At 34.0% G+C, this 26360-nt stretch overlaps 1 protein-coding gene across 2 annotated transcripts in view; it reads left to right on the top strand.

The window, feature by feature from the left end:
• Window positions 1-1945: 1945 nt before the first annotated feature.
• Window positions 1946-26360, top strand: part of MCTP1 (multiple C2 and transmembrane domain containing 1) — a 117297-nt gene continuing 92882 nt past the window's right edge. For both annotated transcript variants that reach the window (XM_015812687.1, XM_015812688.2), the window contains exons 1-8: window positions 1946-2006; window positions 5467-5609; window positions 5998-6077; window positions 7073-7181; window positions 13926-13964; window positions 19789-19959; window positions 22439-22569; window positions 24321-24507. In XM_015812687.1, coding sequence (XP_015668173.1) covers window positions 1946-2006; window positions 5467-5609; window positions 5998-6077; window positions 7073-7181; window positions 13926-13964; window positions 19789-19959; window positions 22439-22569; window positions 24321-24507 — 921 coding nt within the window. The remainder of the gene's footprint in view (window positions 2007-5466; window positions 5610-5997; window positions 6078-7072; window positions 7182-13925; window positions 13965-19788; window positions 19960-22438; window positions 22570-24320; window positions 24508-26360) is intronic.

Below are 26360 nucleotides of genomic sequence, written 5' to 3'. Positions count from 1 at the left end.
AATTTAGAGAAGTTAAAATTAGTAATGTGACAGTTGTATTAGATATGATCTTTATGCTTTCTGGCTGCTTTTGTGAGAAAAGTGTAAGTCTTTCAAGTTTTAAGATTGTTCTGAGATCATTTTTGTCATTTTAGGAAAACAAATAATTGTTGAGCTAATGATTCATCATAGCTAGAGTTTGAATAAAAATTGAACCAGTTTTCAAATTAGTACTTATGATTAGTGATTCAATATCAGTACACAAATAAGATAAGAATATTTATGACTTATTTTAATGCAAAGGCTTCTTTGGTACCTTATAATCTACATTATAAGTAAACTTGCCAAGCCACAATGTAACATTTTGAAGTCAATGAAGATGTTTTTAATCTACTGGAATTTTAAAACCTAAAATTCCTTGGATTGTTTCTCTCTGTAAGCTATAGCGTTATATTTTACTTGCTTAACTTTTTAATGACTTTAGAGCATTGAATTATTTGAATGCTACCCTGTAAGTATTTGTGCTAAAGATGTATATTTCACAAACCAATTCTCAGACTTGGTATATGACTCTTTATTATTATTATTTATTGAATTTATTATTTCAATAATAGAAGAAGTATCTAATATTTTGTTTATACTATGTTTTCCCCAAAATAAGACCCGGTCTTATTTTTTTTAATTATTATTTTTGCCTTCCAAAGAGGCACCAGGTCTTATTTTTTTGGGGGGGGACATCTTTTCCGCTCACCTCGCGGCGGCAGCATTGACACCCTGTCTAGCTGGCCCACTTCATTCTGCAACTGAGAATGGAGCTCAGGCCTGCATTTCGCAGTCAGAGGCCTTTCTGGAAGGCCTGTGCAGCCAAGAACTGAGCTACGGATTGAATCCGTAGATGGAGATGTTTAAGAAGATATTGGGCAACCATTTATCTGAAATTGTATAGGGTTGCTTGCTGGAGCAGGGGGTTGGACCTAGGTCCCTTCCAACTCTGTTATTCTGTTAAATTGTGCACACAAATTGAGGTCTACCTATAATGTGATGGGAAAGGGATACATATCACATTAGGATCATGAAAGAAGATATATCATGCTTTGGGAGGCAACAATTTAATTTCTTATTGCAAACTTTAAAGGTTTTGTTTCTCAGTTAATGGAATGAAGGAATAGGTTTTCTCTCTAATACAAAATTGAGTGTGTCTTTTTTTTGGTTCTCATATTAATTTAACACAATTATTTAAGCTGCTCAGTTACTAATGATACATTACTATAATTATTGAAAATGTTCAAAATAAAAATCTTAACTAATAGGATGCTGATATTCACAATAGTATTAAAAAAAACCCTAACCCCAAGGCCATGAAGAAAAATCCAAATCCAAATAGGCATTACTTCATTTGGTCAATTGCATTTTGCAAAATCATTGAGATCTTTCCAGAGTCAAGAAATTTGACAAAGACATGGTTATAAAAGTGGAAGCAAAGAAAAATGTATTAATGACAAACTACTGTTAACACTGCTTATTAAACTATATAAATGTGTGATCACTAGACTTTCTGTATTACCTGTTTAAGTTTTTTATTTCTATTCTGTTGATCATTGTTCTAACTATCAAAACAGGAAAAGTAAATTGTAGAACAAGTTCTTACCTATAGAATACAACTGGTCTTTTGTGAAAAGGTAATAATTTGCTTCCATCATTTTTATCGCATTTTATGTACCTGCTGAAAATTCTTAATATTTATAAATAGGAAGAGAATTGTTAAAATCTGTTACTGTCAGTCAATGATGTTATTATCTTGATATTCTATGGTGGGTTATGAAAATAAGGAATTTTAGTTTCCAAACAAGGTAATTGAGAAAATACTAAAACTGTTGTAAGGATGTTTTAATATTTTCTTTATGCTTTTTAGAGATTTGGTCTTGCTGTGACAAATAATGTAGAATTACCACCTGCTGAACCAAAAATGTACCAATTGGATATTACATTAAGACGAGGTACTAACTTAGCAGCTCGTGATCGAAGAGGTAAGAGTATGCCTCCAAAAATGTTCTAATATAGTTAGTTTCCTAAAAACTGAGATGAGTTTGATAAATAGTAATACTGCTATTACATTACTTTATATATTTTGTAATGATAACTTTCCCCTTAACATAAGGATTTTGTTGGTTTTAAAATATTGTTTAGCGACTTATAAAATAGATGGCTAGAGCAGATAGTAAATTTGTATCAAAGATATTTCTCTTATATCTGGGTTTTTCAAATTTTAGAAGGCAATGCACTTTTTTCCCCCAGACCTTTTTTTCTGGCCCCAGAATGGAAAGACATATTTTTAAAAACATGAGCAAAAGAATACATATTCACTCTCTGGCTTGGTCCTGGATTCGGAACCATGCGTTGGTAATTGGACTGTAATCCCAGCTAAAGGGCAGAAGAACCAGTATTGTCTGCCAGTTAATTGTTGAGTATGTTCAAGTAATTGTTTTGCGACTAGATGCATACACACTTTTGATGATGTGTTGGTATCTATTGTGTTGGAATATGTTATATTTCGATAGTTGAATATAGGTCAGATTTGTGATAAATGGAGATTAGAAACAGGATAGTTTACCACTGAAGCAAACATTTCTTTTTAGATCACTGTGTGCTCTGCTTTGTCAGTTTAATACCAATTGTGTGAGTCTTCGAATGGATATGGGAAGAATAGAATCAAAGAGACAAAATATGAGAAGAATTTTTAGGCAGCATTTGGCTGGCTGTTATAATTGAAAAACTGGAATATGAATCGTAAAATGTGTAGAGACTCATATTAGCATTCTTGTGTTCTTTTGAAGTTTCTGGATGTCATTGAGAGTTTATACAAATGAAAAGTCAGATTATATATGTAATAATAAATAAGTCATCTAAGCAAAATTATTCTGCAAGTTATGTGATAAATTATGATTAAATTATGAATCAGCACTCTAATTCACCCATTTCTAATGAATAAAATTTGCTGTTTCAATCTGTAGTCTTGTGAATTGGTTGTTGGAGAAGATCAGGACATATAATTATGAAGAAGCTAAAATTTTGCTCAGTAACATTGTCAGAATGATAGTTCTGAGAATCATAAATGATTCCATGTATTACACTGAGTACTGTATATACAAACTTAGAATTATTAATAGAAGAAATTAAGAAAATTATAGCAATATGTTTTCATTAAGCAAGGTTAATAATCAGTAACATGATTTCTCTTGAAGAATGAATTCTACAACAAAATGCTATAAAGACCATTTTAAAACAGACTAGAAAGTAAGGTTACAAACTAGTGAATATTTTAACTCTATACAAAAGGTAGATTTGTTGTTTCAAAAACTTTATCTAAAAATTATTTCAACAGAATTCAGCAAGATAGTAGTCATATAAATACCTTGGACAGAAGTGATGTAGTCTAAATAGTTTCTCAAAATAATTGACCTGTTATTTGTTTATTTCTTTTCTGTATTTCATGGAAATTGATACGTAAGGTGGCAGAGCATTTGATTCCTATGTATTGAAGAGAAAGTTCAGTAACTATGCCATCAGTGGAAGTGTACAAATGATGTAGGCAAAGCTGAAGAAAAAATAGCTGGTGCTGCTTATAATGCTTCAAGGTTCTTACAGAACAATAATTATCCCCATTATTTATCTTATTCATTGATTTGACACACAACACATACAATAAATAATATTGTTCTAAATAATATTGTGGTGGTAAGTGAAGGATTACCTGTGTGCAACCTAACCAATTCTCCTTGATTTGCATAAGGATTTCAAATTCTCTCACTCGTCTTAACCTTCCTCCTTCATTCTTAAGATCGAATTTTATTCTTCCAGCAATATGTAAATACATCAACCATGGTATATTTCAGCTTATGCTGAATAATTCTTGCTAATGTGTTTAATCCATGATTTATGGACAGCAGTTAACAGGACTAGATCTAATATTGACTATAGGATTATGTTTTATGAGCCCATGATTTGTGTAGGTTTGTAACTGAGGCTCAAAAGAAAGATTTTTGCTGTCATACTGCCACCATGTGCTCAGCAAGGACTGTTGCTGTTATAATTGCTTTCAGGCTTTTTTAAATAGTGAGATTAAAAAATACTTAAAATATCAATTTTTAAATAAAGTAATAATTGTCTTATTAGAATATAGGATAAAAAAGCCTTAAATATTTCAATAAATATTAGAAGTCTGCTTGAAACATTGTTTACTCAGACAACTGACTTGGCATATTTGCGTTTTTAATTAAAATGGAAATGAATGAAATATGTTAAACACAGGTTATATTTGTTACGGACAAACTTATTCAGCTTTATATTTACATGGCATGATACATTTAATAGTAAATATTGATTAAATCACATCAGTGTAATTTTGTTTCTAAATTTCATTTGCCTTCTAAATTATGCATTCAAATACATGTCTATACACTTTTGCTCATGTGCACATTTTATTGCAGGATTAAATGTTATAATTGGCTATTTAAATTCTATGATAAATTCTGAATCCAGACAGAATATTTTAAAGAGAGTATTGAGATACTTTTCATGTAAAGTTATTCAGAGATCAGGGGATAATTTAACAGATGGCGAATAAACGCACAGTTTTAAATTCAATGTAGAACAAATTCAAATATTAAACTACTGCTTCCATGTTTTTTTATTATTTGATCTGGAATTTATCTCAAATATTTGTTTCTGTTGCATAATGTTTACAATCTTTTTAGTTATTGAGAAAGAGGTTAATAAAGGTATTTCCAGTGTTTGGCAAGATAGAGCATTAGTCTGAATTTGACTTTGTTTTTACTTAACCTGATTATACACTGGAAGATAATTTTGCCTTGTCATTGCCTAATGAAATATTACAAACATATAAATTGTATTTATGGAATGATTTTGAATAAGTGAAAATGCATTCCATGTTGCTCTTATTCACAGTAGTGTGCATTATGCATGCAGTACTTTAAAGTAAAATAGAAATAAAAACACTTCTGAATGTCATCTTTACAACCATGAAAAACTATTTAATATAAAATAGTAGATGTTTTATTCTAGGAATTGCATATTTTGCTTTAAGAATTAATATATGAGGTCTTACTTTATTCTCTTTGTCAGGGGTATTTTTAAGTGCTAATTTTAAAGAAACTATATAAAAGCAATGATATAGTTTCATGATCTACCATATATAGAACCTACATATATAACAAAGCAAGGAAAAAATAATAAATAAATAATATACATATGGTAACAACCAACACATTAGAATTATCAAATCTTGAGTTTCAAAGGAAATAAATGTATAGAATTCATCCAATCTCACTCTTATTTTAATCTTTTAAAAACATTTGTTACTCCAGTCATCTAAAAAGAGAAAACTAGCTGCTTATTTTTGTTGTATTTTAAATTTATGAGCTCCCAAGAACATCTAGTTTTCATATATAACCTTAACTTTTGCTTCAGGAACAAGTGATCCATATGTGAAGTTTAAACTTGGTGGAAAAGAAATCTTTAGAAGTAAAACAATCAGTAAGAATCTTAATCCTGTTTGGGAGGAAAGAACTTCCATTTTTATTGAACACTTAAGGGAACAACTGTATATAAAGGTAAGTCATATCCAGTTCTCCTTAAAAATAGCAATAATAGTACATCTTACAAATCTCAGAGCTTAATCTTAACAGAAATATTGTTAAAGGACACAGTACAACATCCTTATTAAAATTGTAATATTCATCAAAATATTCCAGAACACAACAAAATAAAGTCTTCATAACTTTGATTATTGTTTGAGAAATTATCCAAGCCAGAAAAAGAAATAGTAAAATAGAACTTTACATGTGTATTTTATAAAAATGAGTACATGAACTTTGGGACCAATTAGTTTGCAGTATCGCCTAATAATTGCATGCCTCATGTATCTATTTGTGTAAACATTGAGTTTTTAAGTTTATGAAATCTGTTTTTATTAATAAAAATGTTATTTGTTCATCTTAGGTTTTTGATTATGATTTTGGACTTCAAGATGATTTTATGGGGTCAGCTTTTTTGGACCTGAATTCCCTAGAACAAAATAGGTATCATTTTATGAAACTCATTGAATTTCATGATGTATTTCTTTCTATTTCAATGTGACTAGGGATACAGAGAAAGAAAGAAAAAAGAAGTTGAATGCTGCACTACCAATACTAGTTAAAATAAAAGTACTAGAGTTGAATTATCACAAATTTATGAAAAGAGAACTAGGAAGCCTTGTCTTACCTTTCCCTCCTCATCTACTTTTCTTTCTGTTTTACATCTTTTAAACTACTTTGGGAGCATTTCAAACTGGAAGGGTATAATGTTTGAACTTAGAAGATCAGCTATAGTGGGGTCTCCATATTTGTGATGGTATATGTCCATCATATTCTCNTTCTCGTCCAAATGGCCCCAGATATCTTCTACATATGTCTGAACACTGACAGAGATAGAGGAAACAGGCGATTGTGGGGAGTTGAAGTGGAGGTAGTCCCTTAGCTTGGAACAACAAGGCTTGGGGCTGGGAAGGACCAAGCTGGGAATGGCTTGGATCATGTTGGGTCCTTGGCTAATGACCAGTAGAATTCAGTTAAGAGAATTGCTGGGATTGCCATTGTTAAGCAATGCAGTCACATGATGTCGTGCTTTGTGACTGCATCAGTGACATAAATTCTGGTCCCAGTTGCCATTGTAACTCAACAACCACCTGTAATATTTACATTGCTTTTACTAAATATGAAAACATATCCAAACTTTCAAGTGTTTATTAAAAGTTTGTACTTTTAAACAAAGTTTCTTATCCAGGATAATGTGAACATTGTGTTCCTGTCATTTTAAGATGTCAGACAGTCCTTGGTATATATTAAGAGCCTTATCCATAAGTTTACAAAAATCCCTGGACTTGTTCTTGCTTTACATTCCTCATTGTTTATTTAATGAAGGCGATAGAAAGCAAAACATAATTCATGAGTTCTTAAACTCTTTGTCCTGAGGTAGGCAGTCTGTAAAAGCATGATTTTAGTGTTTTCATTTTTCTATTGACCTGTTTTTCTAGGCCTGTTGATGTTATATTGAGTCTGAAGGACTCACATTATCCAGACCAAGCTCTTGGGACTATATTGTTAAACGTGTTGCTGACCCCAAAAGAGCAGCAGAGGGAAGGGGTAAGTCTATGCTAAATGTCAGATAAGCAAAACGTCTTAAGTTTCTAACTGGCCTATAAATGTCTCAACTTGTATCTGTTGGAGAAGATAATTAAAAAAGAGTGGTTTTTTTCTGAGTGTGTATATAAATGAATATATGCATTTGAACACCACACACCTACATTCTAAACATTTACAGCTAGTGATGAGCTTTTGTGATGGATTTGACTACAACATAATTGTAATGAGATGTTGATAGAACAGAATATATAATTAATATAGAATGTATTTCATACAAATTTTGTCAAATTTGTCCAAGTCAAATTTAGGATTTTGCTTTCAAGGTCAATTTACAATGAAAGTTGCCATTAAAGAAACAAATACTGAACAATTTGAGAAAAAGAATGAAATGCCTCACCATTTTTTGAATGTACTGTAACATTCCAAAAAAAGAGGCCAGAAGCAATAATTGCTTCATTAAGAATTGGTAGCGACCTAGTCTCAAGCTTGGAATAAAAAAAAAAATAACACCAAATTTTCCTTGTTCAAGTATTCGTAAGTAAGTACCTTTAAACTGGTATGTCAGAAAAACATTATTTGAAAATATGAGTCCAACTATTCTCTTCCTAGTTAATATTATTTAATATTTTTATTACTTCTCCAGGAGAGAGAACTAACAAAAGTCTGAGGCACGGTCCAGAAAAATTTCCAAAAGTTGTTACCAAATTAAAATCTGTAGTATAACAGAATGAGGGGAAGTTATTAAATATGTAACTGAGTTACATTTAAATGGAATCAGATTTCTACTCTGCCTCACTCACAGTTTTTTCTAATGAGGCATGAAAATGCTAAGCGCAGCCCTTCATCTAGATTCAAGGCAATTCTGTCTACTATTCTGTTCCACTCCCACAATCATAAAGGTACAGGATTAATTAGGTTGAGAGATAATGAGCAGCTCAAAGCCACCTACTGAGGCTATGTACTTGAATGTGGAGTCTGGGTCATCCTAATCGTAATTCAGTATCCTAATTTCTGTACCATTGTATCATTCTCACAATTGTGAATAGAATATAGAATAATAACTTTATTGTCACTTTGAATGTACACTAATTGGCAAATTCATTGCATACAGCTCTCAAAGGGTCATCACTACATAAATATGACAAAAGTAAATAAATAAATAAATAAATAAATAAATACAGAATTATGCATATGCCCACATATATTATATGACACAGAGAAACAACAGTCTAGTTCGAGTTATGTATACATGTGCATGGTGAGAAAAACGAATGTTGTGAGTTTATCCTACAAATGGCATAGGGACAAAGCTATTACAGAATCGGGTAGTCCTGCTAGCAATACTTTTAAACCTCCTCCCAGAGGGGAGCAACAGAAATAGACCGTAAAGTGGGTGTGTGGGGTCTCTAATAATGCTTTGAGCTCTAAGCACATAGCACTTATAAGCAGCATCCTGGAAACCAGGAAGCGAGCTTCCTATGATCTTCTTGATTCTCCTTATCATTCTCTGTATGGACTTTCTATCTGAGGCACTGCTGCTTCCAAATCAGACAGTGATGCAGTTTGTTAAAATGCTTTCAATCGTGCCTCTGTAAAAAGTGGCCAGGACAGAAGGAGAAAGATGTGTTCTCCTCATCCGATGCAGGAAATGCAGACACTGGTTTGCACGCTTCACTAAGGAAGATGTGTGGGAGACCAATTCAGATTGTTAGTTATCTGCACGCCCTAGATACTTAATACTGTTGACCACCTCTACAGCTGCATTCTTGATACTGAGTGGAGTATGACTATGCCGTCTTTCTAAAATCTACAGTGGTCTCCTTTGTTTTATCAACATTTAGAATTTTAGAAAAGAAAAAATGGTTATCGAATGTCATTCTTTGTTATCTGTGATATAATTAGTAGATATCTACCACTGTAGACTTCATATAATTATACTTTTCAAATTAGTCAGCTTTTTTTGTTAACAGTAATTTGGAATTAAAAAGTTACGGTATGGAAGCATTTTCATCAGATATTTATCCTATATGACACATTGTCAAAACAAATTTTATTTTAATTACCTTACACAACTATCCAGTCATACTGCAATGGTAACTTGAAAAGTAGGATAGGATAAAAATATTGAATTAAATTGTGAGTTTGTAGTGCTTTAAAAATTTAATAACATGCATCTCATATAATGTAAAATGCCTAGTAGCCAATACATGGTTTCCTGGGACATAAAGAATCTTGATGTAGACCATATTATGATGCATAATATGATAGAATGGTTAAATGCTAATTTATTGTTGGATTAAAAGTAGCTTTCATTGAAAAAGGGTTAATTAAAATTAATATGCTCTGTATATGTTCATAGAAACACATTGATTAAAATTTATTTAAGTGTAAGTGTTCATAAATTAATGAAACTTCAGATGGATTAACTTCAAATCCATCCTAATAAATACATGATAAAGTATTTTGGAAAATTGCAATATCAAGAACATGTTACAGATAATGTTTTTATGAGTATGTCTCTGGTCATAAAAGCAAACGAGTAAGACTTTCAATTAAAGGGAATGGAATGGGATTGTTGATGTGTTAGATTAGGAATTAGGAATTGTTAATGAGGGAGTTTTAATGAGTGCTAAAAAGGACAGCAGAAACATTCCATTTGGCTAATGGAGGAGCTGAAAAAAACTATTTTTTGTTTGCTCTACTACACCAGCAGTATTTTAAGTCTCATAGTTTAAGAGACGTACCATGCTTTCAAAATGTTTTTAATTTATTTTAACAATTAAAAATAATTTAAAACTTTTCTATATTTGGGGGCATATGCTTAGATTCTTCATGTGCTCTCCATGATTCACATATATCATGAGAACATGCAGTCTTCTAGAACTTACAGAATTTATTGGTGCAAAATCTTCATAGCATGGATGGCTACACGCAACTCTTGTTGAATCTCTTCAGTTTGTTTCAATTTCTGCAGTGAATACGTATAGTACATTCATTCTCACAGCTGGTCGATGCTTCTAGAATTCTCACTTCTCTTTACCTTGTTCTACTTTAATTTTAATTTAATTTAATGTTTAAAGAAACCCTTGCTCTTCCAGATTTTAATGCAAGAGGCTTCATGTACCTCTTCAGGTCTTTTGTAATTGACACTACTTGTGTAATGATGTTGTGATCACAATTACACAAATGATATGATTTGCATCTGTTTACATAATTTGCATAGTAGCATTAGTCAAATGATGTTTTAGTGTAATACCAGCATCATGCTGCCTGCTGTTATTTTCCTCACGATATCATCAAGTGATGTAATCCATTTCATTTGTGTAATGTCATGTAAATTAAGTAAGTGATATGATTTGCATTACTATGATAATGTAGGTTTTAAATTTATTCAACTTATTTCCAAAACTTCTCCCAATTCGTTAAAACTGGTATTTTTCAAGCATGAGCAATTTTTGGTCAAAGGATACAAACCCTTGTACAGATAATTCTTGCTTAACATTCATCCATTCAGAATTATGACCATTCTGAACAAAGAGTATTTACAACTAGTACTTCTAGTAGTAGCCATGGTAGCATCCCTGCAGTCACATGTTCATGATTCAGATGCCTGGCAACCGGCTCCTAATTATGACTTTGCAAAATCTTGCAGCACACGATTGCATTTGTAACCTTAACCACAACTTCCAACAAGCAAAGTCAAAAGGAAACTGGCAGAAGATTGCAAATGATGATTACATGATCCTGAGATGCTATGACCTTGTGAGATTTGCTTAATGAGCACAACTGCAACTGCTGAAAGTGCTATCATAAATCAGTACAGTCATATGACACTTTATGATTTTATTTATTTAAAATAAATAATAAATATAAATATAGGGCGGGAAGAGGAACGCCTGAGTCCCGCCGATTGTTGGTCTATTTTTACGTTGAGGGTTTTGATGTCTAAATTTTTGTATTAATTTTTGTTTATAATTATTAACCAGATTATCAAATTTTAATGAAATTTTGGGGGTAATTTTTAAAAGGGGATCCGGTCAGCCGCAAGCTGGACTGATCACATAGAGTTCCCAATGATCACATAGAGTTCCCAATCCCAATTACTATTGTTGAGTGAGGACTACCTGTATATCCTTTTTTAAAAAAACTTTGTTTCTATTTCTCTGACGGCTCCATTCTGCTGTATTAAATTTCATATACTTGGATGGGCACAGCTATTGCTTTATTAGCATTGAGAGAGGACTTATAATAAACTTTTGTAAGCACCAATATAATTTCTCTTTTTGCCTATGAATTTTCCCTTGGAGTCAAACAGTGGTGGGAAATGCTGAAGTTATAATAGTGTCTTGTCATGAGGTGTTTCATCAACCCTCCTTAGATCAGGCTTTGCCAGAGGTAGATCTGGTATTGCAAACGCCTAACAAAGAAATACAGAGAGCAACCAACTATATCCCGCTCTTATATCTTTGACTTAAAGCCTTTTCTACTCAACCCTCAAAGATCCAGGTAACAGACAAGGTAACAACCAAAGACATAATTGAAGAGGAATTCTGAAATATGATAGCAAGATTAATCTGTGAGAAAACTAGATCAGACAAGGACTATCAAGATTAAATAAAAGTTTGGTTCATTTAACTGCTGCTAGAACAACAATGTAGTTGTGATAATCTTTTGTCAGTTCTTTCTGTGAAGATTTATTTTTTTATTGCTGCCTTAAATTCTGATGTCTTTGTGTTTGGGTTATATTCTCTTGCTGCTTACCCTTATATACCATAAATCTGTCTGATCAAAATGTTACAAGTTTGGGCTGGATTTAGGATTTTGAAGAATAGCCTATTGTTCTAATTGTTCACATATACTAATACTTGTTGCAAAACCAGGATGCTCTTTTCTTCATCCAACATTTCTACAATGTTTGAAAAGTGGCTGGGGGCTTCTAGTGCATCCTTTGGGAATTCCCTGGATTCTGCAATTTTGTTGTTGGCACAAGGAAAAAAACTTTGTTAATCATCGTTTGCTAAATTTGCTAACATACACATCCCACCAAAAACTATGACCAAGATTAAATAAGAAAACAAAAAGACGTCTACTCCAACTACTGGGCCCTGTACTTGTGGATCTTTTACCCTGTCAGTTTCCTCCATTTTCAATCCTGCCTACAATTCTATTGTCCATTCAGATTTGGGTCTCAATTTTAAAAGAAGAAATTTGTAATTGAAGTCTACCAAGATCTTGTTCTCTACATCAGAAACAAAGCTCTTCTCTTCCTCCATCTCAGGATTTTAATGATAAAAGGAAAGAAATCCATTATGTTGATCCTGCTTTTGGGAAATAACAGTCCCTGGTTTCTCTTGGTTCCGTGACCTCTTGTTAACTGTTGTTTTCTACCATGGCTGAATATTGTCCTACGCATGAAGCCTTTATTGGTCTTGATTAATACATATCAGCTCACTGGAGTAGCCCTTTGTACTGTATTACTAAAAAAATGCAGGTTCAGATATCAGCTCTGATTTATACTTGTTCTTCATCCAGGCTTCATGACTATAATCTTAACTACAGTTATTATTTGTAAGAAAAACTCCCTAAATCAAGAGACTCCTGTAGTATCACTTTTGTATATCTCTTTGATTTTGGGATATTTTTCAGTGTAGCTTTCACACATGAGCTCCACTGTGTGCATACCTTTGCTAAGATCATTCTCCACTATCAGGAAATCATTCTTCTATCTTCAGATGCTATTCAACACTCAGTCTTCCAACTGCTCTAAGTTTTGGGATGCTACTTGGGGAACCTAGTTGATATTAGGCGCATAGCAACATATCATCAAAGTAGAACTTTCGATAGTTTGGGCCTTTGAAAAGCAATGCCATGGTAGTTTGTTATATTCACAAAAAAAGGTGGTACCACCTTTTGCAGCTCCACTGAAATTATCTTATTGTAATAGGCATGCCAAAAGACAGCTGTGTCCATGAAGTCTTTCAGACCTGACTATCAAATTAGTGCTAAGGCATTTTCTAAAAAAAATCCTTTTTTAAAAAAACTAAGCATAATAAAATAGTGCCTGAATTTTTTAAATTGTTTTTTAAATAATCTAATGCAAATAAACACACCAATTATTTAATAAGCAAATAGCAATAGCACTTCACAGTGCTTTACAGCACTCTTTAAGCCAGAGGTCACCAACCTTTCTCGGTTGGCGGACTGGAGGGAAAGGGAGGGGGAAGTATTTTAAACACTTGCATCAACCTTGAGCTGGTCAGGATAGAAGGAACTGAACTCCTTACAATGTGAGTAGAGTTATCCTGCAATACTGTACTCTAACCAGTGCGCCACCACAGCTCATCTGTTCAAAACTGACCTTTCCTTGTCTGTGGATGCCTATCATAAGTACTTGTTATATTGGAGATTCCTCTCATATTGCTGAGTGAGGTCTTGAATTTCTATATATCTTGTGCTCTGTGCAAGAGTATCATGAACTAAGATGTTCCTACTTCCAGATAATTTTCATTTCTTGCTCTTTTTGAGATATTCAATACATCTGTAGGTTATCATGTAAAATTTCTTTTCTTCATTAAATAATTGGAGCTTAAATCGTAATTGTGTTTCAGTGTGAACGTTTGTGGCTGTTTGATTTTTGTCTTTAACTTGTCTGATGTTTTGTCATGTGCATTACTTATTTAGAAGACAGTTGGCCTCTCTATACAACAAGTAAAAGGTGATTAAAACACTCTATTTTATTTGCAGACAATGCTAATGAGGAAGAGTTGGAAAAGAACAAGTAAGGTAATTCTTGGCATGTAGCCTTGAAATAACTGATATTTTATAATTTATCACGTTGAATTTCAGGCTGTGACATGTAGCTTATTCTCTGTAAATTTTATTATTTTATTATTCTCTGTTGTATAATCATGACAATGGAATGGTCCTTTAATTACTAAAAATCTTTTATATATACTTTAGTAAAAGCTGATATACAGAGCTAGGTTGGTCCAGTAGTTAAGGCTAGAAACCAAATTAGAAACCTGATGACTATTTTTAGTCCTGCCTTGGCCCAACTCTCTCTTGGCCCAACTCACCTCACAGGGTGTTGTGAGGAAAATAGGACAAGGAAGGAGTATTAGGTATGTTCGCCACCTTGAGATATTTAGAAAAAATAATAAAGGTAGAAATGCACCTAAGTGTAGTCAAGACAGGGTATATATCAGTATCTATTCATATATTATACATATGTATGTAATTTCTATTTATATATTACATATATAATAATCATTATGACAATGTGGCAGACAAATCTAAAAAATGTGAAGTATAACGATAAAATAAAGACTTTCTTAAGCAAGTATATGAATATACGAATATATACATACTTTGGTCACTGCAGTTTTGGGAATGACAAAAGACACTACTTTAATAGGTAATATGAATGTTTCTATTTTGAGAAATAGAATATTTCTGTTCTTTTTTTAAATGCTGATATGCATGCAACTTTTGCTACATATAATTTAAAAGTAGATAAGAAGTATAGAATAGAGCTTTGTTCTCACTGCTTGCTACAAGCTCTAAGATGTTTTATATCCATTTGTCACTGTATTCATTATCTACCTCATATACTTCAATAGTTTTTTTTAAAACATATAAAATATTTATCCTAAGGTTGTTTTTTACAGTAAAATGCCTCCTTCAGTAGTGCTTTAGCTTCTTTTTAAGTTCACTATGCCTCATAAGATATTATTGCCTCCTCATTGTTATAGTGCTTCACTATATTTTCCCTCCTTCAAATCATAAACTGAAGTAAATACACAACAAAATCCCCTAATTTTTCATCATTCTGACACTAACATGATAAATAAATTGTTAATCACTTTAGAAACAATTGCAATTTTCAACCTGTATAGATACATAAGGTTACATTCTAGAACATTTTGCTTCTAGAATTCATAAATTCCATGCTAAAAATAAGGAACAAAAATCTAACACTGATTGTTGTTTGTTATCATTTGGTACAAGTTCATGTTGGAGTTCTTGTCTGTTAGCAATCTTACGCCATTTGGTCCTCTTTGTGTATGATATAGCTGTATTGAGAAGGTATGACTGAGGTATCTGACAATTGTTCCTAGATAGTTGCTGTTTCTTACCATTTCTTCTGATTATTTAATTTTTATTTGAGATCCAATTCTGGCGGTGACCACCCAGTAATTGTTGTCATTATTGAATTTGTAGAGATTTTTCTGCTTTTAGGTCTGATGCATAATCTTTCTTGAAATAAGAACAATAAAATACATGTTTGTTTCCAGCATTAGAAAAAAGATTCATAGCTAATTATCCATGAATAATTGTGCTGAGTCATACTTGGGTCATGAATGGGAGTAGCTGTGTGATTTAATACATTTAAGAAGAAATTTTCTTGTTCTTAAATTCAGTGTGCAGTTTCAACAGCTCTTTCTGCTTTTGCATTGACTTGTGAATAGTATGTGCTCTTTATAATATTGCTAAAGTTATACTTCCTTGCAAAGAGTATAAAATGTTTCCTTGACAGTTATGCCGTATTATCAGTTTAGGAATTCATCAGGATATCATCATGTACTTGTATTTTTTGAGCAAGTAATAAGACTTGGTAGATTACAATCTTGAGATAACCTGCAAAAATAATTTATGGCAGCTAAATATTTATGCATTTGAACTTCACAAATATCATTTCCAACATCTCAGAGGATTTATTTTGAACCACGTTTTGTTTTGCTGAAAAGTCACCTTTTCACAAAAGTCTTTCTTTTTACAATTTGTTTTCTTTTGTTTCAAATCTGTGTAGATTCCATTTTTCTTATGTACTGGATTTACTGTCAGGCTCCTCTTTTGTCCAATATTCAATTCAGTATTCAATATTAGATTAATTAGAATTTTAGCATCTACCTGATTATTTTTATTTAAATTGTTTATGGTTGCCCACTCCAAAAGACTCTGGATAATGTATAAAATAAGAAAATATAATAATAATAAATTATAAATAATTATAAATAATAAATAATAATAAAAAACATAAAACAACACAGACAGCCCAAAGTATACAGTTATAATAGCAACAGGAAGTGACCACAGCAGACCCAAAAGTATATTAATCTAGGCCTGGAAATAAATCCAGCTTTCCCAGAAGAGAAGGCAGAGTCCATATCTCCAGAAGGATCTGTTCCAAAAAGAGGGGGCAGTTACACTTCTTGGCTTAGGTACAATCTGTTCTTTGAACGATAGCTGCAAGTCAAGAACTCCAAGTTGCACAATGGGTTCAAATGGGAGAGTACTGCCCCATCAAAATCAAGAGTAGTAACATGCCCGATCTTGGAGGACCAAACAACTATAGCTAGTCACTCTTGTCAGGACTGAGCAAAGTATGTTCCACACCATCCAAACCTGAACAGCCTCCAGACACTGGGTCAGTCAACAACTTCAATAAAGGAGAAAATTTGTAGCTTAGGGTTCAAATGAGAGGTCCTTGGTGCTCTCTGAGCTTGGTTGTTTTCTTGTAGATGTTTCATTACCCAAACTATGTAACATAATCAGTGCTTATGATGGTGATGTTACCTAGTTTGGGTAATGAAACATCTGCAAGAAAGCAATCAAGCTCAGAGAGCACCGAGTACTCCTCATCAACAACTTCACCTGTGCAGTTTGGTTTGATATATAAAGCTGGATTTCATCAGCATACTGATGATACCTAAGCCTTAACTAATGGGTGATTTCTCCCAGCAGTTTCATATAGATGTGAAATAAGATAGGTGACCCAGAAACCCCACAAGTGAAAAGGCACAGACATGATCTCTCTACACAGTAACACTGACTGAAACTGATTCTTGAGGAAGGAGGTTAATCACTGTCATACGGTGACTCCTAAGCCCAACAGCCAGGGTCAGATAGTATCAAAAATTGTTTGAGAGATCAAGGAGCACCAAGATGGATGCACCCACACCTTGTCAAAAAATATTTTGAACTGATGCTTATTTAGATAAAAGATGAGAAAATAAATCTTAAGATTTATTTATATCAGTGCACTAGGATTAAGAAATAATTAATTCAAATTAGAAATTGTAACAAGAATATAATTATTAACAAACATGATTTCTCAAGTGTACGAGAAGAAAAATAGAAAGAGTTGATCCTAAAATGGGCCTCTATTCACCTAATGTGTTGTTTATGCTTTTTACTTTTCCTTTTATTATCTTGCATATGAATAAATGTTCAAGAGGCAGTAGAGACAGTGAGGATTTGATAATCCTGTTCATAAATGTCAAATATGTTCCATTCACACAATCAGGATTTAAGGCATTGTTTTCAGACAGATATTGTGGATGTTTTGATCTTAATTCTTTGTCCTGGAATCTTGTTGTAGATAGTTGCATACTCCTTAGGCTAGATGGTGATGCTAATTTGTAATTTCAGTCAGTTAAATGAAAAAATTGTTTAAAAGGTTTTATTTTAATTTTCAATGCATGCCCAGAAGATTTCCCCAGATATGTACAAACCACTATTTTATATAACATCTATTTTATTTATTGTCATATTTTCTTTCAAACTACATAGTATCAAGGTAGCTTTTAAATTCAGCTCATTCTTTGCTTGCAATTGTTTTAAAAAAGAAACTCTTGGTGTTTTCTTTATTTTTGTTTTTTAACTTCAAAAGTGCTTTGTAGTTTTTCTTAACTACCTTGACATGCTTTGAATAACTGTTGGATATAAATTATAGTGACAATAAGACTTAGGGATAATTTCAAGCAATGCAATATTATTGATTATTCATTATTAGAAAGATAACAAAAGTAGTAGATTTTCTGAATATAGTATATTTGAAAAGTTGAGAGGCTACTAAAATGATTTATAAAAGATTAGGGCAGTGGTGGCAAATCTTTATCAACAATTTGGATGAGGGGATAGATGGGGAACTCATCAAATTTGCAGACGACACCAAGCTGGTAGGAATAGCCAACACTCCAGAAGACAGGCTTAAGATACAGAAGGATCTGGACAGACTTAACACTGGGCGCTATCTAACAAAATGAAATTCAATGGTGAAAAAAGCAAGGTTCTACATTTAGCCAAGAAAAACCAAATGCACAGATATAGTATAGTAGTAACTGTGAGAGGGACCTCGGAGTCCTAGTGGACAATCACCTAAATATGAGCCAGCAGTGTGCTGCAGCTGCCAAAAAGGCCAACACAGTGCTAGGCTGCATTAACAGAGGGAAAGAATCAAGATCACGTGAAGTGTTGATACCACTTTACAATGCCTTGGTAAGGCCACACTTGGAATACTGCATCCAGTTTTGGTCACCGCGATGTAAAAAAGATGTTGAGACTCTAGAAAGAGTACAGAGAAGAGCAACAAAGATGATTAGGGGACTGGAGGCTAAAGCATATAAGGAACAACTGCTGGAATTGGGTATGTCTAGTTTAATGAAGAGAAGGATGAGACGGGACATGATAGTAGTGTTCCAATATCTCAGGGGCTGCCACAAAGAAGAGGGTGTCAAGCTATTTTCCAAGGCGCCTGAAGACAGGACAAGAAGCAACGGGTGGAAACTAATCAAGGAGAGAAGCAACCTAGAACTAAGGAGAAACTTCCTGACAGTTAGAACAATTAACCAGTGGAACAACCTGCCTCCAGAAGCGGTGAATGCTCCAACACTGGAGGTTTTTAAGAAGAGACTGAACAGCCATTTGTCCGAAATGGTATAGGGTTTCCTGCCTGAGCAGGGGGTTGGACTAGATGACCTCCAAGGTCCCTTCCAACTTTACTATTATTATTATTAAACCTATGGCACGCGTGCCAGAGGCGGCACTCGGAGCCCTGTCTGTGGGCACACGTGCCGTTGCCCCAGCCTTGCCTCTTTCTGTGATCCCCTCCTCACCAGAAGCCCCCCTGGAGGAGAGTCGCCCCTGAGCATGGCCCACACGGAGCAGTGCAGCCAAGGACATGGCAGCCAGGCAGCGTAGACAAGACTCTGCCCTCACACCCCATCACGCACAGTTGATGCTGCGTTGTGCGGGCAGAGGGCATGGCCGCAATGGTGCTGCTGGGCTGCCTGGGCGATCTGCGGCAGGCCCTGGAGGTGGTGAGTGGCCCTGCAGGCAGGCGGGGTGGGTGGGTGCGGGGCAGTGGGTGGAGCGGGGGCAGGGCCAGTTTTTGGGCACTCGGTCTCTAAAAGGTTCGCCATCACTGGATTAGGGTGTGCATTTTTATTGCAAGTCAAGTACATTATTGCTGCTAGTTACAAACATCATCTCAGAACTTTCAAATAATTCTTTGTTTGCCGTAGAACAAATTGCCCACTAACCAAAGACTTCCTGTATATATAATCACCATTCCATTTTTTCCATTTTTTTTTCAAAAGCGGAGTAATAGTAAAGAATAAGATGCAGTTGTTTCTTGCTATTCTAAAATGTTGTTTTCATCAAGATTTTATCAAAGAAGATTCATCAAAGAAGTTTCCTAAACATTAAGAAATTTTTCTACCTTTCCTAAATATTTTCTTAAAACAACCATTCTGTTCTAAAAACAAATTACAAAGTTATTGTTTGCTTCTGATTTAGTAAATGAGAGTTCTCTCTGCACCTGAAGTTTCAGACCCAGAGTATACGTCTGTCAGACCTGCACAGAAAAGCTCAGTTATGGAGAGGAATAGTCAGTATCGTTTTAATTGAAGGTCATGGACTCAAAGCCATGGACTCAAATGGGCTGAGTGATCCATATGTGAAATTTCGGCTGGGACACCAAAAGTACAAGAGTAAGGTAACTTTTGACTTTCTTAAACTATTTATTCGAGACTGTGGTAGAATTTTTTAAATGTAACTTCAGCACTTTTTTTGTTGAAATTGCTATTTGACTATTATGGTTCATCGCAGACTGGATTTGGCATTTTTATCCACCTATTGAGTCCTTCCTAAGGACCTGGGATAGACAGATATGGATATTTGATGGTGTTACAGATATTGTCACAGGATGTAAGCTGTTCTGAGTAAGGCCACCTTTTGCAATTGACTGATGGTGATTTTGTCAATGTCAAACGTGTTCAAGTGGTGATCCGTTGTTTTGGAATTGCACTCAAGGCACCTGTTGCTATAGATACTACCTTTTTTGCCAGTCGTTGTATTTCTATTTGCAGGTCTTGATTATTATTATATTATTATACTACTGCAATAGTGAAGTGTTGATTAACCTTAATACTATGCAATGTTGGAACTTTAGATTTAAAGCTAGTGACTTACTAAATCAAATCTCCAAATACAATTATATAATTTTAGACCTCAGCTTAATCAGATACTTGAGCATTAGGCTATATTCCACAAAATACAGATAAATGTTGGGTTCTGCAACAAGAAGTACAGGAAAGTTGTTGAAGAAATGGAAAAAGTGCAGAGGAGAACACCAACAATGATATAAGGTTGGATAGTAAACCTTGTGAAGAATGATTAAAACAGGGGTGTCAAACTGCCGGCCCGCAGGCCGGATGTGTCATGCCAAAACTGCGTCCACCCCACCGCTGGCAATGGAAAAAAAGTTGTGATATGTTGTGATACGTCACGTGACGTTGCGAGTTTGACACCCCCGGATTAAAATAACTAGATATGTTCGGATTTTAGAACATAAAGCTAAAAGGAGACCTAATGGTAGTCTTCTAATATTTAAAAGGCCATCACAGACAAAAGCATGTGGATTTGCTCTCTGTAAATGTGAAGGTAGGATAACAATCAAATAGGTGGAAGCTTTACAGAGAGAAATCCAAATTCAAAGAGGAATTTGTTAATAAACAGTTAATAAACACTGAAACATCTTGCCCTCCAGAATAATGGGTACTCTGTCATTACAGATCTTCAAACGAACATTGGATAATTTTTGGAATGGCCTTAAGATTTCTGCTTTGGGAAGGGGATGGGGCTAGAAGACCTCAAAGATTAATCCCATGATTTGTATGAGTCCATGTTCTTTTAATTTGAAAAAGAATATAGATAGTTCTCTATTTACAACCACAATGGGGTCCAGAATCTCAGTTTTGAGCAAAGTGATAATTAAAGGAGACACCATGTGACTGCTTCACTCAATAGTAGCAATCCTAGATCTTCCAGTTGCAGTCATTAAGCAGCCACATAGGTCATTAAGCAGAGCACCAGGAAGAGGGTCTGGGCCTCCCAGGCATGGTGAGGCATAGAGAGGACCTGGCCCTCCCATTCTACTGGGGAGTCCTGGGCCCTCTCCCCACCCACCAAGGAGAACAGTTGTGAGAATGATGGTATTTGCAAGCTTTTTTGCTAGATTTGGAAATCCCTTAATGCCCTGGCGAAGCAGATCTCAAATCTGGTGAAAATACTATAAATGTCAGTGTTCTGGAAAATTCACTAGTATTTTCCCAAGATTTGAGGACTGTTCCTCCAGCATGCGGGAGGATTTTTACTTCCCTGCATAGAGGGGAGAGGAAATTCCTTGGTGTGCTGAGTAAATAAAATTCAAACTCCAACATCCCCCTCTACTTTCAACCTACTCTGCTGTTTTCCCCATTAACTTTCTGGGGAAGGCAACAGAGAAATTGCAAATTGTGACCACATGATTGCAGAGCACTTGGCAACTGGTCATAAATGCAAACAGGTTGCCAATGTTTCAAAATGAGGTCATGTGACAGGGTCTGAACTGTGTTCCTGTCTCAGATACTATTTTGGTCAGAAATAAAACTCTTACGCAATAAATTAAATGATACATTTTATGTAGTTTTTGAGAATTGAATGAGGAATGTCCTATTTTATTTTTTATGTAATGTTTTTTTTTAATAATTCAGCTCTTTTTATTATAGGTTTTTTAAAGGAAAAAATACCGAGAAAAGAAATTAATTTTTTATGAATGTCAGATTGAAAAAGGTGTAACATCTGTTTCATCTTTCTGTGTCTCTAAGCAAGAAAAAGTTAATCTATTTTAAGAGTTTGAAGGAGAAACAAACTAGAAACTCAGTATATCAGTTCTTTTGTGATGTAAAAGGCGAATGTGCTAAAGCAATAAATAATATGCCTTGTTACAATTTTCATACTTTTTTGTGTGTTTCGAGAAAATTTTAACATGTTTTTCAGTGACCATTTTAATAAATGTGGACAAATGTTATATTTCCTGCTATCCAGAAGAGAAATAATATTTAAACCCAAAACTAAGTAAGTAAATAGATACCTGTTAAAATAATCAAAATAATATTTTTCTTGGAGATAAAAGGTATCTTTTTTTCCTCTAGATAATGTCAAAAACCTTGAATCCCAGGTGGAGGGAACAATTTGACTTACATCTTTATGAGGAACGAGGTGGAATTATTGATATTACAGTATGGGACAGAGATGCTGGCAAAAAGGATGATTTTATTGGCAGGTTTGTCTACAAATAACTTATAGTATGAGAATGAGCTTTGAAGAAGAGAACATATAATTTTGAATTGCTTGAAGTAATTTGTTTTGTATTTAAAAGAAGAAATAACATTTAGAAATTGCCTAATTCTGTAGGGAAATAGTTTTTGTAAATTTGATGGAAGATCTTATTAGTTAAAAATCATCCCTTTTCAAAATTATATTTCAAAAGAATTATGTTGCAAGATTAGGGTTCTGTTGGTAATATTTGATGATTAACTCAGTTATTGGCTATACAGTACTTTCTATCTATCTGACATATATATTACATTGGAAGTTGGAATATGATCTTTGAAATAATATGGGCAACTATAGGTTTTAAATAAGTAGATAGCAATAACAATAGCACTTAGACTTACATACTGCCCCATAGTGCTTTATAGGACTCTCTGGGCAGTTTACAATGGCAGCATATTTTTCCCAACAATCTGGGTCTTCATTTTACTGACCTTGGAAGGATAGAAGGGTGAGTCAGCCTTGAGCCCCATCAGGATCAAACTCCAGGCTGTGGGCAGTTTGCCTGCAATACTGCATTCTAACCACTGCACCATCAGGGCTCCTCAGATAGATGTAGTTCTTGAAGGAAGTCTATCTGTTTGGTTTTTTTTTATTCCTAACAACTTTTAAAATTAAATTGGAGGTAGTAGTTCTTGAATTGCTTGAATCAGCTTAATGCCTCAAGGGCTTTGCCTGACTTTGTTATCTGTGTTTCATGCTTAGGTTAGGGCTTTGCCTATTAACAGTTCATTATCAGCAAGAAATTTGCCACACAGGAATTGTAAATAATGTGCAAAGATAGGTCTATTTTTACACTCACCTCCATGTCCAGATTATAATGTTCATATGATATTGATTTCTGGAGCACAAAATCTGCTTATCCTTTTCCTTTCTGACTTATTAGGTGCTAGTTGGGAAATGCTTCTAAAATTCTATCTCTTTCCCCACCTCTTCTTATGGCTGGAATGATCCATCTCCATAGATGGAGGTATATCATTATAAATTGTGATTCTAGAAAAAAGTGTGGAATGTGTAGCCAAACATTATGTGTTGACTCTGAACCAGTGTTTCTCAACCTTGACAATTTTAAGGCATGTGGACTTCAACTCCCAGAATTCCACAGCCAGCAATGCTGGCTGTGGAATTCTGGGAGTTGAAGTCCACATGCCTTAAAATTGTCAAGGTTGAGAAACACTGCTGAGTCTGAACCAAGGTTGGATAGATTTCAGTTACATCTCTGGTTAAATGCCAATATTACATATGTTGAAATCTGACCGATAAGACTTTTAATCTCCCTGTTTCCCTCCCAAATCAAGATTCTCCCCCCCCCCCACTATCTAAAGTAGTTTTTAGAGCATGCGATCAGAGGCTGTAGTGAAAAGGGGAACTTCATTCTTTGCTGCTCAGTCAACAAAAGGAGTTCGGTCAGCATTAACAATATATTGGATTCCCTGCTGATGAATTTTTAAAAGTTATACAAGGAAGTTAAAAGTACATTTCATTTCTAGTACTCTGTTTTCTAGCATTTCAACTTCATAGGCAGGAATATGATACTCTAAAATATCTGTTTTGCTGAATGACAAAATAGATGAATTTGAAGATTTCATCCTGAAAACAAGAAGTAAATATCATATGGTTCATTTATTGTAACTGAGTTCACGGTATTTCATAGCGTTGTTGTAAACATAATGACATGTTAATCAAAATGTTTGTTTCTAGGTGCCAGATTGACCTGTCAACTCTAAGCAAAGAGCACACTCATAAGCTAGAGCTGCCTCTGGAAGAAGGCGAAGGGCATCTGGTACTGCTGGTTACATTGACTGCTTCAGCCGCGGTCACCATCTCTGAGCTCTCAATGAATGCCTTGGAAGACCCAAAGGAACAGAAAGAAATCCTAAAAAGATATGTATGCAGCATCTTTTTCTTACTCTTTTTTGCATAAGACTACAGTGATAAACAGTGAAATGTAAAAGGAAAACTTACCTACTTACTTACTTACTTTTTTACTTGCGTACTTACATACTCACTTACTTACTTATATGCTGCCATAATAGTCCAGCTCCCAGTAGCTAACAGTAAAACTATACAATACAGTTTTACCAAATGGTAAAAAAAGGAGATGAGATCCTTCAGGTCACAACTTCTACCACTTACAGTACTCTGGTGTCCAAAAGAGCCCACAAGTCAGAGTTCTTCTAGATAACCACCCCACCCCACCCCAAGAGAAACGTTATGGTTAAGAAAGCAACATAATATGTACTAACAATTGTTGAAGTCACTTTTCTTAGAATGTCAGTTTAGTATGGCAGCCATAGTTGTCTCTTCTTCCCATCAGCCTGTTGCTCACTCTATTAGGACTATATATAGTAACTCATCTGTACTAACTCTTGTGGGTAGCTTTCTCTAGTTTATGGTGATAAAGGTTATTTTTAATAAATAAATATAATTTAACTTGATTTTATTTTTTCACTGAAATGTTAACTTCTTGTTATAATTAAGACATTTCCTTACTGAACATTGCCAACAAATAATGTCCTTAAGTAGCTGAGGGATTGAATTTTATATATGGATCAACTTTGCCGTTATTTAAAACAAAGTCTTTCCTTCAGGGATTTGTTCTATTAGAATCAGATGTTTTTAGTAGTTTAGAAATCTAACATAAAAATATAATAAGGATACTGAATGTTTAAAATCTGGATTGAACGTTTTGAAAAATATCCTGTCCTTGTATCATAGAAACAATTGTGTAGTTTTAGTAAAGGAACAGCAAGGGGAGCTCTTACTCCAGCTTTTATTAATATTGGGTTCACTAAAACTGACTTACTAAACACAAAGAAGAAAGAAGAAAAGCTATCTCCCCTAAAATTACAAAGCTTTTATTGTATAGGTTTGCCAGGTGTTTAAAAGTTATCTCTAGACACTGTGCATTAAGCTAAACTCTGACTAACAGAGGGCTGTTTAATTTATTTTTTTTTTGTTTTGAAATATTCCTATTCTATGGATGACATCCTCTCAATAAGTGAATTTAATAAAGATGTACCTTATCAGGCTGTGCAGATAATATGAAGTGCTAGTACTATTGCTGTACAATATTCTTCAAACAGATTAGCAGGATGTGTGCTTCAGCAAATTTATTTTACCTATCTCCACTGAATCAGCTGCCTGCAAGTACTTGTACACATCATACACCAATAGAATTATCATAAACACAATTTAATAGAGGTGACTTAGCCAGGCTAACCATTATATTTTTAAAATCAAGTAAGAACTAAGAAATGTACTAAACAATCTAAAAATGGTAATGGTAATGATTACCAGTATTATTTCAGATTTTTAATCAACTAAGGCAAGCTGATCTGTCAGACTATCTTGGGAGATAAATGCATTTCTCAGATATTAATTTAGTGAAATATGCATTTTGGTCTCTAGTATATCAGAAAAATGTGAAGCAAAGGATGTTCATTGTGATTATCTTATAATAATAAGAAAATAGCCAGTAAAACACAACTCTTGGACCTACATCTCTTTTCCCCCAATTTTTATTAGTTTAAGCAAATTTTAATAGAGAATAGAAACATCAATTTTTTAAAAAGTATGACATTGAAAAACTATCTGATTATCAATATGTTTATTTTAGATATTACATTGTTTACTTATAAGCTGAATAACTTGGTTCATCAACATGAGCAATACATAGCTGCAATAATTCTGGATTCGTAGTATACAGTATATAGAAATAGCCATGTCCTACATATTTTT

This window comes from Protobothrops mucrosquamatus, unplaced genomic scaffold (genome assembly GCF_001527695.2).
Source record: "Protobothrops mucrosquamatus isolate PMUCROS unplaced genomic scaffold, P.Mucros_1.0 scaffold106, whole genome shotgun sequence".
NCBI lineage: Eukaryota > Metazoa > Chordata > Lepidosauria > Squamata > Viperidae > Protobothrops > Protobothrops mucrosquamatus.
This window is presented reverse-complemented; position numbering and strand designations above follow the sequence as displayed.